The 17,586-nt window shown below is 43.8% G+C and overlaps 1 protein-coding gene across 4 annotated transcripts in view; it reads right to left on the bottom strand.

The window, feature by feature from the left end:
* The window catches only part of cnot1 (CCR4-NOT transcription complex, subunit 1), an 88,661-nt gene extending 72,330 nt beyond the window's left edge, over positions 1 to 16,331 (bottom strand). For 3 of the 4 annotated variants that reach the window (XM_060928362.1, XM_060928364.1, XM_060928365.1), the window contains exons 1-11: positions 16,159 to 16,331; positions 11,203 to 11,500; positions 6,171 to 6,278; positions 5,744 to 5,842; positions 5,549 to 5,617; positions 5,377 to 5,431; positions 4,308 to 4,511; positions 2,661 to 2,829; positions 2,444 to 2,570; positions 2,248 to 2,358; positions 1,954 to 2,124 (exon numbers count right to left, since the gene is read on the bottom strand). In XM_060928362.1, the coding sequence (XP_060784345.1) occupies positions 1,954 to 2,124; positions 2,248 to 2,358; positions 2,444 to 2,570; positions 2,661 to 2,829; positions 4,308 to 4,511; positions 5,377 to 5,431; positions 5,549 to 5,617; positions 5,744 to 5,842; positions 6,171 to 6,278; positions 11,203 to 11,304 (1,215 nt within the window). In that variant the 5' untranslated portion in view covers positions 11,305 to 11,500; positions 16,159 to 16,331. Of the gene's footprint in view, positions 1 to 1,953; positions 2,125 to 2,247; positions 2,359 to 2,443; positions 2,571 to 2,660; positions 2,830 to 4,307; positions 4,512 to 5,376; positions 5,432 to 5,548; positions 5,618 to 5,743; positions 5,843 to 6,170; positions 6,279 to 11,202; positions 11,501 to 11,639; positions 11,684 to 16,158 lie in introns of all 4 variants that reach the window. The other variant, XM_060928363.1, reaches the window with a different exon arrangement.
* Positions 16,332 to 17,586: the final 1,255 nt, after the last annotated feature.

Raw genomic sequence — 17,586 nt, 5'->3', positions numbered from 1 at the left:
TAGGTAGCAAGTACCCCGATGACCGACTTCAAGAATATGTAGAAAAAATTTAGAAATTATACTTTCCAAAAGTCATTTGAGCTTAGTGTATTGCATTTCCATTTATATTATAGGTTCTTGCTGATGTTTTTGCGGAGTATGACGCAGCTGCTGAATCAGAAGCTGCAGAGTTTGTACGTACGAGTTGTGAACATTCACATTATTATCAATCTCATTTATTTAAAATCAGATAAAATCATGCCATCATGATCACTGCTTAAAGTACCAGTATTTGGTTGTTGAAGAGCTAGCACTAGTTTTCACCGGCGTTTTCATGCGCCATTTCCATCGAGTAGAACAGCCAGTGAACCACAGCGTGTTCTTCTGCTGACGTCACAGCATGGCCGCGAGCCACGGACCCAGTTTTCTTGCGCTGTGCAATTAAAAGTTGGATATTCGCGTAACAGCAGCTTCTTCTCACGTAATTATAACAGAAATCTAACATGTTTGCCATGTTGTATAGTTTATTTAAGAAATTGCATAGAGTCACGTTCGTGTCATCAGCACTTTAAAGCTAGTGAAGGGTCTGCTTCGAGTACCAGTCTCCTGGATTTCCTCAACTGGTAAGTATTTTTAAATTTGAGATGCAGATCATGACAACGGCAGAAAGTTTGAAAGAGAAACCGAGCTCGCCAGTTTGTTGAACGTCGCTGTGAATGAAATCGCTCAGCATTACAGATCGACCTGGAAATCCAACAGAGGCAGGTTTTGTCTGACGCGCCGTCCAGTGGACGTAGCATCCGTGCACACTAGGGCTGTAACAATATGTGTATCGAAATCGCGATACGCAGAGCCACGATCCGTATCGCGATACAAGAAGGCAGAATCGAGGTACACCCTTTCAAACTTCTCCTCAGCCCAAAACCAGAGGCGCTTCCAAACTTCAATTTATGAATACTTTACTTTTTATTTAAATTACATTTTAAACTTACTTAAATTACTTTTTTTTTTAATATCTATTAGCAAGTCGTTTTTTCGCCGACCTGCGACAATCTTCTGCGAGTCACGCAACGTCTACACTCGCCACTGGCAGAGCATTCATTTCTTTTAAGCGGTCGCCATTCTGGTTGCGACGCGGGGAGCGAATCTGTAAACAAGCAGCTCATTGGCTGGCTAGGTGTGCCACAAGCCAATCACAATCACTTGACCGGAAAGGCATGCAGTGTTGCCAGATTGGGCGGGTTTAGGTGCTTTTTGGCTGGTTTTGAACATATTTTGGGGTGGAAAACGTTAGCAATATCTGGCAACACTGAAGGCATGTCTGCTTGGGCGGAAGCCTTCTGCGGCAGTTACATTTTGACACGCGAGCAATGTTTCACCATAAAAATTCCGTAATTTCCATCTGTTTTCCGCGATCACAGAAAATCACTGGCCCTATGAGAGTGAGACAGTGAGAGAGCCACCCCCCCAAAAAAAAATCTTAACGGATTTACACGATTTGGAAAAATGACTTTTTCAGAACCGAAAAAACAGAGCTTCCGGCTCAACAGTATTATTTTGAGAAATAAAACAATCTTTGGATATACATTTGTTCATTTTTGCATACATATTACTCATTCTCTGCAGTGGTCTGAATTATTTGTTATTAAATAGTTAATGTAAGTAAGTAAATGTTAATAAGTCAAATTTACTACTTTAAAAAAATATTTAAAAAAAAATATCTTGGGCGTATCGAATCGTGGGTCAAAAATCGCGATACGAATCGAATCGTGAGTTGGGTGTATCGTTACAGCCCTAGTGCACACGCGGTGAAGAGTCAAGTATAATACAGACCTCATCTCTGATTTAGTCAAAGAGAATAACCAAGTGTTTCACAGACATGAGCGTCACGCTTGGGACACAGAACGTGTCCTTTATTTAAAGGACACTTGTGCAACCATCCAGATGTTGGAAAACTGAATCAGAGTCTCTTACCTGTCCCTCTGCATGCTTCCATGGTCTGTAGATGAGGTCCACAGGGAAGACCTCCATACCCAGACCTCTCTGAATCCCATACACGACAATCTGCAGCCCTTTACTGTCCCGGATCATGAAGCCTGCATGGTCCAGCTCGTAGGTGACCTCTTTGAAATTCAGATTGGGGTTCTGACAGAAGAGCCAGCGATAATTATTAATAAATTTTTTTTTTTAAATAATTAAGACTAAGTATTACCTGAAACCAGAAGGATAAATTTAACTTCGTACAAGAGAGCAGTGAACTGGACTTACAAGCTCTTTAACGACGTCAATCAGAACTTCTACGTTCCAGGTGTGTGGCTGAGAGCTGTCGCTTTTGTCCTTCCCGTCGCTCCAGATGCCACTTCCTGGAGCCGAGATGGACTACAGCAAGGAGAGGCGATTAGTAACACGATCGAAATGTGACTTGTTGCGTTACACACTACTATAGTGAGACCGTTAACGCTACCTGTAGTGCGATTCCATCAGAAAGGCCAGAGTGAGTGCGAGCCATCATCCCTAGCACTCTGGCCACCTGGCTGGCTGTCACCTCACGCACTCCATACTGCAGGATTATGCTCCTACATTCATCAACACTGAACACGCAAGCAAACACGTTACACCTTCAGCGACAGCACAGAGACCGGACGGACACACGGATTTCCCAAAGATGATCGAAAAACTACCTTGCACAAAAGCCATAGCCAAGTTCTTGCATAAACTCCGCGAGAGAACTCTCCATCATGGTCTTGGCTAACTCTCCAGAGTCTGGTAGGATCCTGTCCATGAGAATGTCCCGTTTCTCAGGGTACAGTAGTGGTGCAAGCACCACAGGGCAACGCTCCTGCGGAAAATCTAGCACACACACACACACACACACACACAAACACACAAGGGCAGGATGCTTTGAGCAAAACGCACGATGCTTGACGTGCTTAAAGGAACAGTCCACCGTACTTCCATAATGAAATATGCTCTTATCTGAATTGAGACGAGCTGCTCCGTACCTCTCCGAGCTTTGTGCGACCTCCCAGTCAGTCAGACGCGCTGTTACTCCTGTTAGCAATGTAGCTAGGCTCAGTATGGCCAATGGTATTTTTTGGGGCTGTAGTTAGATGTGACCAAACTCTTCCGCGTTTTTCCTGTTTACATAGGTTTATATGAGCAGTGATATGAAACAAGTTCAGTTACACAAATTGAAACGTAGCGATTGTCTATGCTATGGAAAGTGCGCACTATAATGACAGGCGTACTAACACCTTCTGCGCGCTTCGGCAGCGCATTGATATCTGAGCTCCGTATCAGTGCACTGCCGAAGCGCGCAGAAGGTGTTAGTACGCCTGTCATTATAGTGCGCACTTTCCATAGCATAGAAAATCGCTACGTTTCAATTTGTGTAACTGAACTTGTTTCATATCACTGCTCATATAAACCTATGTAAACAGGAAAAACGCGGAAGAGTTTGGTCGCATCTAACTACAGCCCCAAAAAATACCATTGGCCATACTGAGCCTAGCTACATTGCTAACAGGAGTGACAGCGCGTCTGACTGACTGGGAGGTCACACAAAGCGCGGAGAGGTACGGAGCAGCTCGTCTCAATTCAGATAAGAGCATATTTCATTATGGAAGTACGGTGGACTGTTCCTTTAAAGTGCCATTCCACCATTGGATGTATTCTTTGGCATAAAATACAATATATTTTGACAAGATATATAAATGGTATCACTAGATAGAGAAATCTTTTAGCTTCAAAATGATATATCAAACAATTTTTTGACAACAAGTATATTAATTTTGCGACCAAAGTCACCTACCCTTTTAATTTCCGTGTGTGATGTCATCGGCAGGTTCCCCTTCTTGTGTACCACGTGACGTGTGACGTGGCACATATTATCAGCAATGGCGGATAGAACGCGATAAAAATAATACCAATAAATCTAGCGAATACCAATAAATCTAGCTAACTGAAAGATTAACTCAATTTTTTCGCAATTTTTTTGGCCCCCATATACGAGGAGAAATGACTCTCTCACTTTGGGGGTTTCCTGGTCTAAAAATAGACCGACACGTGGTACACAAGAAGGTGAACCTGCCGATGACATCACGTTTCACGACCGCGCGGAAATTAAAAGGGTAGGCGACTTTGGTCGCAAAATTAATATACTTGTCGTTGTCAAAAAATTATGTTTGATATATCATTTTGAAGCTAAAAGATTTCTCTGTCTAGTCATGTTGTCATAAAATATATTCTATTTTATGCCAAAGAATACATCCAATGGTGGAATGGCACTTTAAGTATCAAACATCTCTTGGCTGACCAAGGCTGCGTACCTCTGCACAGTGTTTTGAGGAAGGCGTCGATCTGTTCTTGCCCGACTCCGCTCGAGCCTTTCTGCCCAAACAGGAGGTGTGAGAGCAGCAGGTGCAGAGCCTCTATGGCAATGTCCTGGAAGCCACCTTCCTGGCTCCCTCCGAGGTCGGCGTCCACGTACGAGCGCAAGAGGTCTGGCAGCTTCTGCTTCACAAACTGAGCCGCTACAATATACAACAAAGCGGCGATTAAAAAAAAAAGTTCTCAAAAGTCTGAAGCTCTCTCATCTATAGGGGTGTTCACACGGCAACTTTTACTCCGGTGTAGCACCGGGGCTGCCCCGGTAAAGCGTTCACACGGTACAAAGTTATACCGGTGTAGCCCCTGAAAGCTGCTTAAACCGGTGCAAATCTAACCCTGCTCGGGAGGTGGTTTAAGAAATTTACTCCGGAGTAAATGCTAGTTTGTGGGGCAGCACCGATATAAAATGTGACGTCTGAACGCTACGGGGTAGACTCGCTACACGTGAGGAGAGTTGATTACATACAGGCATTGCATAATTTGCATCCTGGTATTTTGCGCTTCCAAAATGGCGAACATCAACAACAACAGAACTGCGTGTCTTCCAGTGTTGCCAGATTGGGCGGTTTTAAGTGCATTTTGGCGGATTTGAACATATTTTGGGCAGGAAAACGTCAGCAGTATCTGGCAACACTGGTGTCTTCATCCACGTTGTTTTCCCGGCGCTTGGTGATGCCATGACAACCGGGAAAAGGAAGTACATTTTCACGCATGCGAGTATTTCATTTCCGCGTTATTACTATCGTATAGCACGGTCGCAAAAACTGCCGTGTGAACGCAAGTGGGGCTGCACCGGCGCTAACACGCTTCTCTCTAGTAAGCAGGGTTGTGACGTGTGAACGCTCCACAAAATTTACACCGGTGTAAGATATATCGCAACAAAATGCATCGGTGCAGCATCGATGCAAATATGTGCCGTGTGAACACCCCTTACGCAGTGTTTAAAACTTTTAAAAACACAGCGTGTTATTAAAACTACAAAAAAAAAAAAAAAGGCACAACACCTACCAAACCCCCGAAGGTCTGCGTTACTGGAGTTCAGAAGAGCAAGGCCAAAGATCACCTGGTGCATGGTACAACACACAGTTATCTAACCTGCTCAAGATCATTAATGAAAGGAGTTGTGTATATTATATATTATATTATAAATCAGACTTGAACACCAATAAAAGCGTCTCACCTCCTGAACCTTGCTTAACTTGAGAACTTTACTCAGCTGAGGAAACAAATGTGGCGATGGCTTCAAACTCTAACAAATCATGCAAAGAGAAAGGAGAAAAGAAGAAGGGAAATAAATACACGACCGTTCAGATTAACGTGTTCGGTTAAGACTCAACTCGGTCAAGCTGCGTCTTGAAGGAGGGATAACTCGTACCTTCTGATAGTGCAGAGGATTGTCAATGGCGTAGCAGAGAGTTGAAATAAAATTTGGCTTTGTGATAAGGGACACACACTCCTGGATCAGAAATTGTGTCTTTGAAGACAAAAAAAAAAAAGTAGTTAAATTCAAGACAGGAAGTTTGTACATTTAAGTTTACTAACCGTTAATTATACAAGTAATTAAAAACACGATGATGTGCATCGCCAAAAGGTTTATCGCAATATCGATACACATGACTTTGCCTTGCAACATTCGAGCCAACTCGTTTATTCACGATCTCGTTCTTTTGGCTGAATCCTGATCATATTTTGCTAGAAGATGGGAACGCATTGACAAAATTTCCAATATCATCACAAACACAGGCTGGAATACAAAAGTTGCGTCATCTGAAAAAAAGGAAAATCACCACAGAGCAGGTTACCTGGTGGAAATCTTTGCCACTGCTTTTACCATCGCCACTGAAATCCACATGGGAAAAGAGACAGCGTAATAGATGTCTGTCTGCCTCAGGGCCGTGACGAGTTACAATCTAAAAAAAAAAAAAAAGAACAAACGAGTATGTTCCTCATCCCATGTTCATCACAGAATTAATTTCATTTATATCATGGTATTATTAATAAAAAATAAAAAAAAAAACTCCTTCCTACAGTGAAACTTGGGTTTCAAATTTCAGAAGCGTGTGATTGTACTGAAATTGATAAAACCAAGTAGCCTAGTAAACTAGACCCACCCGCCTAGCGGCCAAAAATATTTTTGCCTACAAGTGCAGGGGTGATAGTGTTCCGGCGCCGCGCCGGATTTCCGGCGTACCGTGGCTGGGGAAAAAAAAAAAAAAAATCTAGTTCGCCCATTGTCCTGTGTCATTCTGAGATGCGCAGATAGACAGTAAAGGGAATTCGCATGATATGGAACTAGTGGGGAAAAAAGTGCCGTCACAGCACGAATTAGACCCTCCGTGACGGCACTTTTTTCCCACTAGTTCCATATCATGCGAATTCCCTTTACTGTCTATCTGCGCATCTCAGAATGACACAGGACAATGGGCGAACTAGATTTTTTTTTTTCCCCAGCCACGGTACGCCGGAAATCCGGCGCGGCGCCGGAACACTATCACCCCTGCGAGTGGGTCTAGCCTCGGACCACATCAACAACACACCCCGGGCATCAAATCGTGCCCGCCAATCACAACGCAAGGTTTTTGTTTGGATTCTTTGGGCGGGCTTTTGCAGGAGTGACGACAAGGCTGCGCGACGCTGGAGAAAGCACAACAGGAAAGATGGCTACGGCTATTAAACAGCGCTCGTTTGACTCCACTTTGGAATCAGTTTTAGAAGAATTAGACTTGGAGTTTTCGTTGAAACATGAGCAGGAAGAGGCTCTCCGCTCATTCCTTTTCAAGAAGGACGTTTTCGCCGTTTTGCCGACCGGCTATGGCAAAAGTCTGATCTACCAGCTGGCTCCCCCACTGCTTTCTGTCGCTCTGACTACGTCACAGTCACTGCTGCGCTGATTGGTCAGAGCGTTGGCCTATACGCACAGACAGTTTGAAAGACAACGGGTTGTTCCTACCCACACCCTTCGGAAATGTCTACGACCGAGACCAGACTAAATATTCACATTTAGGGCCCGTTTACACGAGGACGCCGTCGGGTAAAAACGACTAAATATTTTATCGGAAGTGCCTTTCGTCTACACGGGGACGGCGTTTCCGAGGCTGAAAAAGAGAAAAAAATTGAAAACGCCTTCCAGAGTGGATAAGTTAAAAACAGCCCCCGTTGCATATCCGTCTAAACTACCCAATACGCGAAACTCTGCTCGGATCTGCTCACGTCGGGTACGCGTTTACGTCATACATGTACGTCATATACTGTACATGCCAGCCCGGGAAGTAAGAAAGTAAGTAAAAAAGAAAGAGCATGTCTGATTACATCGATCCAACTGACCTTCAAGCTGCTCTGGCAGCTTTAATAAACGTCCAGGAGTCCTTCGAACATCTATACCGAATCTGCACATATACCGCTAATGAACAGAGGCGGGTATAGCATGCTCTTACTTTTTTACTTACCATAGCCAGAGTAGTCAAAGTTTTCGCAGCGCAGATCAGACAAGACGGAAGACGTTGCGCATGCATGCAGACATAGCGGAGGTCTTTCACAGCACCACCTAGCCGCCTGGCATGCACATCCAATTGAATTCCACACATTTATGCGTCACCGTATAGACGCAGATTTCCTCCTTGAAAACGGTCGTGTAGACGCGGAAAAAAGTGAGAACGAAAACGGACTTTTGCGTTTTTGTTTCAGACCGTTCCCGTGTAATGTTTATTGTTAAAAGTGCTATACAAATAAATAAAGTGGGCCTTAGTCTGGTCTCGGTCGTAGACATTTCCGAAGGGTGTGGGTAGGAACAACCTGTTGTCTTTCAACGGGTTGAAAGACAATATTCACATTTAGTCTGGCTTGCCAGGCTAAAAACCAAGAATAGTGATTTACGTTGATTTTATTTCTGTCTAAGCAACACAAGGATGGTGGTTTATTTTCTGGCAACTAGCTCAGCAGGCAAATTCAACAAGAGTTTAGATATGCATGCTGTGCGTTAGCGGTTCTCAGAGCGACCTGTGGAGTTTTTTTTTTTTTCCCTCCTCAAATATAGAAGTCATGACCATTCAATTATCAAAGATTTTATATTCATTCATCACTGAGCTCTTATAGGGTTTCACGTGCAACACTGCGGTGTCACGGTTAGCACCGTCACCTCACGGCAAGAAGAGTCTGGGTTCGAACCTCACGGCCAACAAGGGCCTTTCTGTGTGGAGTTTGCACGTTCTTGTCATGTCTGCGTGGGTTTCCTCCCACAGTTCAAAAGCAAGCAGATTAATTACAATACGCAAGCCAGCGCATACTTTGTGCAGGTCCCGAGCCCAGATAGACTGCGGAGGGCTGCGTCAGGAAGGGCATCCGGTGTAAAAACCTGTGCCAAATCAAATACGTAGCTCCAAAATGATCTGACCCTAACAGGAGCAACCGAAAGCTCTTATCGCGTTCCACTGGTCACGTTAATTAAACCAATCCAAACGACAGCAACAAACAAGTCAGGTCGATCTAACGCGACCTGAAAAGAGGAAACGTCAGGAATGAGAAGCTTTCTGGCCCATACAACACACACGCAATAAACCTGTCCTGAAGCGTTCAGTGGAATCTCTCAGTCGTCTCTGGACACGTTTAACCGTTTCAGCCATGACTTTACATAATGAGCCAACGTTCATAATTTTACGTGAATCCGAGACGTATCCACGTTTTACTCTTGCTGAGAATTAAGCTTCTTGAAAAACACTTTTTTTTTTTAAATACAAAGCTTGACGAGTCATCGTGTGCTCGGACGGACTTCCTTTTGACACGGCTGCCGTTTAGGTTGCGAAGTTTGTGATCCGTAACACGCTTGCAATTTAATTTCACTTGCAGATGCGGCAGAGAATGGGACCGCTTTTAATCCTCCACTCTGGCGGTACAAAAGTGCAGAGAGAGATTTAGGGTAAGACCCAAGTGCCATGATCCACATTTTACCTTCTCGTGCTCAGTACGCAGCTCTTAACATCACTGCTCGAGTGTTTGATTTAAAGAGGAACAGAGGGCAATATATAACAATAAAACACATTAACGAACCTTATTCAAGACTTACAAAAGTTTTTTGTTCTAAGGTTGGAAAGTTATAGTGTTTTGAAAGTAGCTCGAGCAAACTATTTCCGCAGTTTGAACAGCCCGCCATGATATTAATTTTATCCAATCAGAACGCACGTTCATTTTCTCTGCGTAACACTCATGACGCATGCATGTGCCCAGTTGTGTTGGCTCATTGAGGTTGGGAATAGCACGTGTGAAATACCCGTTTCCGCCTCTTGCGACGATTTCTCGTGAGCAACTCCACGTTACATTTTCCGCACGAGCACCACGCCGTGTCACCTGCACGCAGACGCTCTGCCCTACGCTCGCCACGCCCATGGTCAGCATCAGTCTCATCCTCGCCGTCATCCGAGCTTTCTTCTCTTATTTCATCACCGGAGTCGAGAGTACCTCTCCTAGCTATTTTAAGTTCGTTTCTTAAGACAAGGATTTTTTAAGATGTTCCCTTGTTGACAGTTTCGGCGAGAATCTTCCGCCTTCTTCAAAACAGTCACCAGACGCGTCCTGGGGGAGCGACCTGACAGCAGGAGGCGTGAACTACCTGTCAAATTGGGCGGGACGTTCACGCCTCCGTAGCGTAACATCAGCTGATAAGGCACGTCACCACTCGACATCGGGTGACTGTTTTGAAGAAGGCGGAAGATTCTCGCCGAAACTGTCAACAAGGGAACGTCTTAAAAAATCCTTGTCTTAAGAAACGAACTTAAAATAGCTTTAATAGTTAGACATAATGAACTTCCACTACACAGTACCTCTCCTAGGTTCAAACCGGTACCCTTCTAAGCCATAGCCTGCTTGCAGTGTGTCTTGCGGGATCTCTTCGTATGATTCGACAGAGCTGTCGCTTTCACTTGATGCGCCCGACGCCATGATTACACGCTTCTCTCCTCTATTTCGGAGAGTTCCGCTAGTGCAGCGGGTCGCGCTGACGTCACGGTCTTTTAAAAATGGTGACTCTTTTGCGGTTTAGCGTATAAAGTATTATATTTACAATTACCAAGATATTTCGTTGTTTTCTAGTATATAAATTTGATAGAATACTTAAGAATACGTTACTTTGTCACATGACGCGGTACGCGGTGGTCCGGATCACCGTATTTTCCATACAAAACGAGGGCATTAATTAATTATTTTTCCTGGATTGTGGTCCGGTTCACCGTATGCTGTATTATATTACGATATAAATAAAAACTTACCAAAATCATACTGTGTTTGTCATTTAATACGAGTTTTTTTACAAAGTCGTACATCATTTGTTATTTTTTCTCAAACCGGAAGAGAAATGCATGCGTAAAACACACGCGCAATAAAAGATACCAGTTCTAACGCATGTAAAAAAGCGGGAGCTGCCCGCTTTTTTAAAAGGTATCCTTTATCTTTATGGATAGGCCTAAACCATGCAACATCACAGTAAGACTTTTTATTTGTCTTCTGAACTTGGTGGTCCGGACCACACCTGAAAACGGCGTGGTCCGGACCACAACGGTAGTCCGGACCACCGCGTCACATCAGCAACTGTATATATTATATTTGGTACCCCTTTAAGCATCGCTGCCTTCAAGTTGACGGGAATTACGTTTAACCAGGAGGAGTGAGGACGACTTCTTGCTTTAACAAAAATGTGTGTCGAGGCACGGTCAGTACTACAGTGAGGAGTGAAATGAAGAAATGAGATTTGATGCAATTTTTGCATTCACTTCATAGTTTAAAAAAAAATAAAAAGTTGCACTAAGCCAGTCATCAGTGTGCACCAAAAAAAAAAAAAACACTCACATGCTGTATTTCTTGCTGGCTGGCTCTGTAGTTTTTCTTGGTTAAATTGTCCACCAGGTAGCTGATTTGAGACAAAGCCAGCGAGAGCGAGTCAAGATTCATTGCTGGTTGGGGCGGAAGCAGGCGGCCGAGCCCGGCGCAAAATCACCATTATTCCCCTTTAGTCACTTCAGTGATAGGTTACTTCTGCTCCCCTCCCCCCCCACAGGCGCCAAAGTGTCCGTGCGTTCCGGTAAGGTCCGTCTCGGTGGGTCGTGATTCGGTGTGCGGTCCCTCAGTCCGAGTGCTGGTTTGACATCTGGAATTTGAAGGGAGAGAAAGAAGACCGTGAATTTATTTTATTTTTTTTAAAAAGCAGTTACTTCAAGTTACTTAAAACTTTAGCATCCGTTTAGAGGAATCTTAAAAGATTAGTCAACAAAAAAAAGTATACCTACTGAATGGAAATCTAGACCTTCAGCAGTTTAATGTGCCGTGAACCCTGCAGTAACAAAGCAGATTTAAACCGGATCCAGCTTCCTGTTGCAACCAAGTTTTCCTTGAAGCTCATTCGAAAAAGTCGTCGTGACAAACTACACAGCTAGAAAAGCACACGAAACGGTCAGATCTTGTTTTAAGTCGCATCTTTAATGTGTAATCGGCAACATGGCCAAAAAAAGTAGCCATATACAATCAATCTTTCTTGAAAACGTTAGCAAGTCGTCCAGGCAAGTCAAAACCCCATGAATACGAACGACACGAGACGTACCTCTTACACTAATTTGAAACCTGAAACATAAATTAGTGGAATGAAAACAAGAAATCGCACCGCTGACGTTTTGCATAACTCTGGAAGAATGCTGACTCGACACGGGCTGCTGAAGCTGTGTGATTTCAGCTGGGGTTTTTTTAGGATGACTATTACGAGTCTACAATGTACGACAAGGTCTCAAAAGGATCTTGGACATATTCCATTACCGATTAATGCGGTTTCACATTGTTGGATTATAATCCTCAAACGAGACGCCAGCAATTAAAGAAAATTACTACGCTCTGCCTTCGGTCCTCAATCAGCAAGTGCTGAAAACACTCAACCACAAACAAAAACATTCTTCAAGAGTAAGCCCGAGGTAGCGAGTGCATTTTTTTTCAGTGCCATCGTACATCGTCTTGCTCTCGGTCGATTTTAGCCGAGCAAAATATATCAGACCCAGCCAGAAGTCCCATCGGCTTGCTTTGGTCTAAACAGCAAGAAACTGGACGCCATGACACGTGTTCCAACACTGCTAATCTGAGCTTACGACTGAAAACAACTTAAAATGCTCTTAAAATTTCCGTCACTTGGTTTCGAGGATGCTGCAGTCGGTCAATCGTCATCACGTTTCCTCAGCGTTGATGCCAATACCAGAATTACGAATCAGTCCAATACTGTGCTTATTTGTAAAAAGCTGTGGACAGCGTCACACTAACAGACGACACAAGATGATCAGGATTTCACGCTTACAGGCGGCAATCCAAAGAAACTCCAAACTGTTCTCTGTGAAAATATCAACAGGATGAAATCCAGCATCGTTCTACAAAACAAGAAACTGGATAAAAGGTCAAGCTAATTTCAAGAGCATCTCTGGCTGCGTTCACATTACAAACCTCGCTGTTCAATTCCATTTTTTTGCCCATCATGACTGTTCACATTGACGCTTCAAAGTGACCTGTATATAACTAACGTGAACGTTCGCACGCGCATGTTTTTACATTCGGACGAGCCATAAGAAACACCAACAACTTCAACTATTTGTGAGACAACTCGTAGTATTAAAACCAAATAAATGGACATGCTAATTGTTAACGTACATGTCTAATTTTGCTCTGGAGGACAGCAAACGGCTCGTCAGCTGTACATGATCAAGCCGAGAAACCGAAAAGGAAAAAAAAAAAAAAGCCGGACAGTAGCTTTTGCAACCATTATAGCGGTCATCCATTGGTGCTTTGTCAAAAAGTCGCATGCAGTCCGATTTGACCGTTCTCATTCACGTAGCACGGCCATGAATTGGAGACGTATCCGATTTAAGACCATACTTGAAAGCGATTAAAATCTGATTTGAAAAGATTGCATTTCTGGGTCCATGTAGAAATGAAATCTCATGTTAAGACCAAAAAAAAAAAAAAAAAGTAAATAAATTAGATGAGCGCCATGTGCGCTTCCTTTCCACTGTCCTGCACACTTGAGCCCTATTTGGACTGGATTAATTTATTCGCCAGATATCTAATAGTTGTTTTTTTTTTTTTAACATGCATTTCCTCAGTGTTTTCATTCACATCTGGACAGCAGTAAAACTACCCCAGCAGGAAAGTTTCTAACAGGCTGCATTTTCCACTAACTCGGCTGTTTGCGTCACGCGTCTCGCGTGCCCAAGTGATCAAAGCAGCACTGAAACATACAAGACACTGTCTCTTATACCCTGTCCACACTAGGGATTTTGTACCGATACGAAACTACTTTCATACCACAACACCTGTCCACACTAGCAACTATACCGGTACTGTAGCGGTATAACTGTATCGGTACGAAACCCACAAATGTATGGGTTTCGTACCGGTACAGTATCGGTACTGTAGCGCGGACAGATGACGCGGCTCTGTATCGATACAAATATAATGCGCATGCGCAAAGTCACACACCTCAATCGATGTCTTCGATGAATAAAATAGTGAAGAACGGAGATTCGTTTGTCTCTTTCTCAACTGCCTCGCGCGTCTTATACGATTCAACTGAATAAATGACCACCAGAAATACAGACTGTACACTGACAATAAAAAGCGCACACACGTCGTTTCATCCGCCATATATTCTCAGAAGGAAGTTACTCGGTAACCACGGAAACATTTCGCGCACACGCATTTCAACTACCGTGAAAGAAAACCGCAAACATTTCTCGCTAGCGTGGACAGATGCACTAAACTGTACCGGTATACTTAGGCGCTGTTTACACATACCGGGGTATTTTTAAAAACGCATATTTTCTAAACTCCGTTTTCCAAAATAACTTCGTGCACACAGCTGCGTTTTTTTTTAAATTACGTTTATATTGATCCACATAAATACGCTGTCAAGAGCTGTTAAACTACGCCAGAGTGTGCAGGCAACTTTTTTGATGACATCGACAGAAGCGCGCATGTGAGTACACTCACCCTGTATGTACGGACGTACCAACTCTGCGAGTGACAGGAGTGAGGATCGCGACATTCTGAAATTTTCCTGCCATTCCTCCGGGACGACAACACCATTCTCGAAATTCTCCCACCAGATAGCAGTCCGTCCAGGTCGAACCCAAAGCCGCCGACGCTGGCGGTGGTACGGTCGGGCTGTTTTGGTCACCAGAAGCTCCGCAATTCCTGCCCTCCGAGCCCTAATGCGTCTCTGCTGGTCAATGAGCTTTATTCTCAAAAGCAAACAGGCGAACAAAGCTCTTAATAACAGAAATGCTGCTACTCTGAGTGTTTCCATGCTTGTTATATGTAAAATGGTCGCTCTTTTGTGGCGCGAAGATTGCCTAAAACTCCGTTTTGGTCTCTTTACACACAAACGCAAAATGGAGTTTTCAAAAAATCTCCACTTTTGCCGGGGTTTTTAGAAAGAATCGTTTTCAGAGGAAAAAACTCCGTTTGTGTATAAACGAAAGGCACAAACGAAGGCAAAGGTCTGCGTTTTTAAAAATACCCGGGTATGTGTAAACGGCGCCTTTGTATCGATACAGTTATACCACTTTCGTACTGGTATAAGTGTGAACACAGCATTATTTCAGTTGAAGCCAAACCAAAGCTCCGACTACAATCTGAAGACACAATTCATAATTACAAGCTCTATCAGAAGCATCAACTTTGTGTTTCGTAATCCAAAGAAGTGTTTAATATCTACGAGAGAGTAGAGATTCACCGATACGTCAAGTAGCAACAGTTAAACGTCTTTCTTTCGCCTCATCGCAAGACAACGTGTACCGTGTGATTGTTTCGTTGCGTTTTCAAATCCTTGCGGTCCTTTTAGAGCTGTCCAGATACAAGTTTTATCACCGGGAGAGGGGGAAAAAGTATTACAGGCTTCCACCTGATAAACTAATCCCATCCGAATAGGGCTGCTCATCTGATACATCAAGTACCAGCAAAACGGTCCGTCCGGCTGCAACCCCAGTATTGAGGACAAAACCCAGATTTCTAGGAGGCTGACTAAATGGAAAAAGAAAGTGAAATATTTTATACTTTATACCAAGGAAGGCACACCACTGGTTATAAACACAAACCTGAAACACAGTTGATATTCATATGGAGGACTGAAAATTGCTAGAAACTGAATGCAAAATAAATGCACAAACGTGCCATGAAAGTTGAGATTAGATTAGTAAGTGAGAAATAAAGAAAAATGTTAAAGCTAGCATTAGAGGAGTCTATTGTTCAGATTTAGCCTGTTAGCTAACCTTGCTTACAAGCAGCTTTAGCTTTAGCCAAGTGAGCTAGCAAGCTAGGCCAGGTGGCTGAGCTAAATATTAACATAAAACTAGTCACCTTTTGTTTGGTCTAATATTAAACATTAAGTTTAAAGCCCAAAGTGAGGCACAACAACGCGTGCACTTTAGCTAGAGAGTTGAATTAAACGTTAAAGTAAAAACATGTATAAAACTAGCATAGCTAGTTAGCAAGACAGGCTAGCATCTGGGCCTACTTTATCACTGACTCGGAAAGGGAACCAAGTGAAATAAATGAAAATAAATTCACACCAAGATCATTACAGACGCTTCTCCAAGTTTAAAAAAAATTATAAGCTCTGTTTCTGTAGCGCTAAGTCCCGCTATGCTATGCTATACAGGAAGCTAAGCTACACGCTAGGCTCGCGCTAACTAGCTTTAGCCAAGCACTGGTGCCATGAGCTAACGTTAGCGTAAGGTGTTGAAATATTTAACAAGACAACTCAAACACACAAATTACCTCGAAACCATACAAAACTACGGGTTGGTGATCATTTTTTCTCCAAGAATTCTTGTCTCCAAAAAGAAAAAAAAAACAAAAAAAAGATCTCTCTAGGATTTTTATTTTTAAAAGGTCGGGGCTTTTTTTTTAGCCTCCCCCCACTTTCTGTTTGATTTTTCAAAAATAAAATGGCGTCTGTGTCACAGGTTCGCGCGTGCCCGAGTGCAGCAGTCTTCTTATGCGCGCGCCCGAGCGCCGTGACACAGCAACCTATCAAATGATGGACTCGCGCGTATCCCCCCCCCCGTCTGCGCGCGCACACACGGCCCTCAGAACTTGCTCATGGGCTCAAAGCAAATTAATAAACAGACAGAAAGAAAGAGCTGGATGGCGGGATGAAACAACAACAACAACAACAACAACACTACTACTAGAGCCGCGGCTACAATTCATGAATAATTATTCAAACTTCCACTGGAAAAAAATAAGTTGATTCCCGATTACTTAGTATCAGATCACTTGACACCGTTCCACAATTATCAACACCTTTGTCCACAGTCATCGACGCCGTTCCACAGTTATCGACGCCGTTCCACAATTATCGACACCTTTGTCCACAGTCATCGACGCCATTACACAATTATCGACACCTTTGTCCACAGTCATCGACGCCGTTCCACAGTTATCGACACCTTTGTCCACAGTCATCGACGCCGTTCCACAATTATCAACACCTTTGTCCACAGTCATCGACGCCGTTCCACAATTATCGACACCTTTGTCCACAGTCATCGACGCCGTTCCACAGTCATCGACGCCGTTCCACAATTATCGACACCTTTGTCCACAGTCATCGACGCCGTTCCACAGTCATCGACGCCGTTCCACAATTATCGACACCTTTGTCCACAGTCATCGACGCCGTTCCACAATTATCGACACCTTTGTCCACAGTCATCGACGCCGTTCCACAATTATCGACACCTTTGTCCACAGTCATCGACGCCGTTCCACAATTATCGACACCTTTGTCCACAGTCATCGACGCCGTTCCACAGTTATCGACGCCGTTCCACAATTATCGACACCTTTGTCCACAGTCATCGACGCCATTACACAATTATCGACACCTTTGTCCACAGTCATCGACGCCGTTCCACAGTTATCGACACCTTTGTCCACAGTCATCGACGCCGTTCCACAATTATCAACACCTTTGTCCACAGTCATCGACGCCGTTCCACAATTATCGACACCTTTGTCCACAGTCATCGACGCCGTTCCACAGTCATCGACGCCGTTCCACAATTATCGACACCTTTGTCCACAGTCATCGACGCCGTTCCACAATTATCGACACCTTTGTCCACAGTCATCGACGCCGTTCCACAGTTATCGACACCTTTGTCCACAGTCATCGACGCCGTTCCACAATTATCGACACCT

The sequence above is a fragment of the Neoarius graeffei genome, chromosome 8, assembly GCF_027579695.1.
Source record: "Neoarius graeffei isolate fNeoGra1 chromosome 8, fNeoGra1.pri, whole genome shotgun sequence".
In the NCBI taxonomy this organism is placed as follows: Eukaryota; Metazoa; Chordata; class Actinopteri; order Siluriformes; family Ariidae; genus Neoarius; species Neoarius graeffei.
The sequence above is the reverse complement of the archived record's forward strand: the minus strand, read 5'-3'. Positions and strand labels throughout refer to the sequence as shown.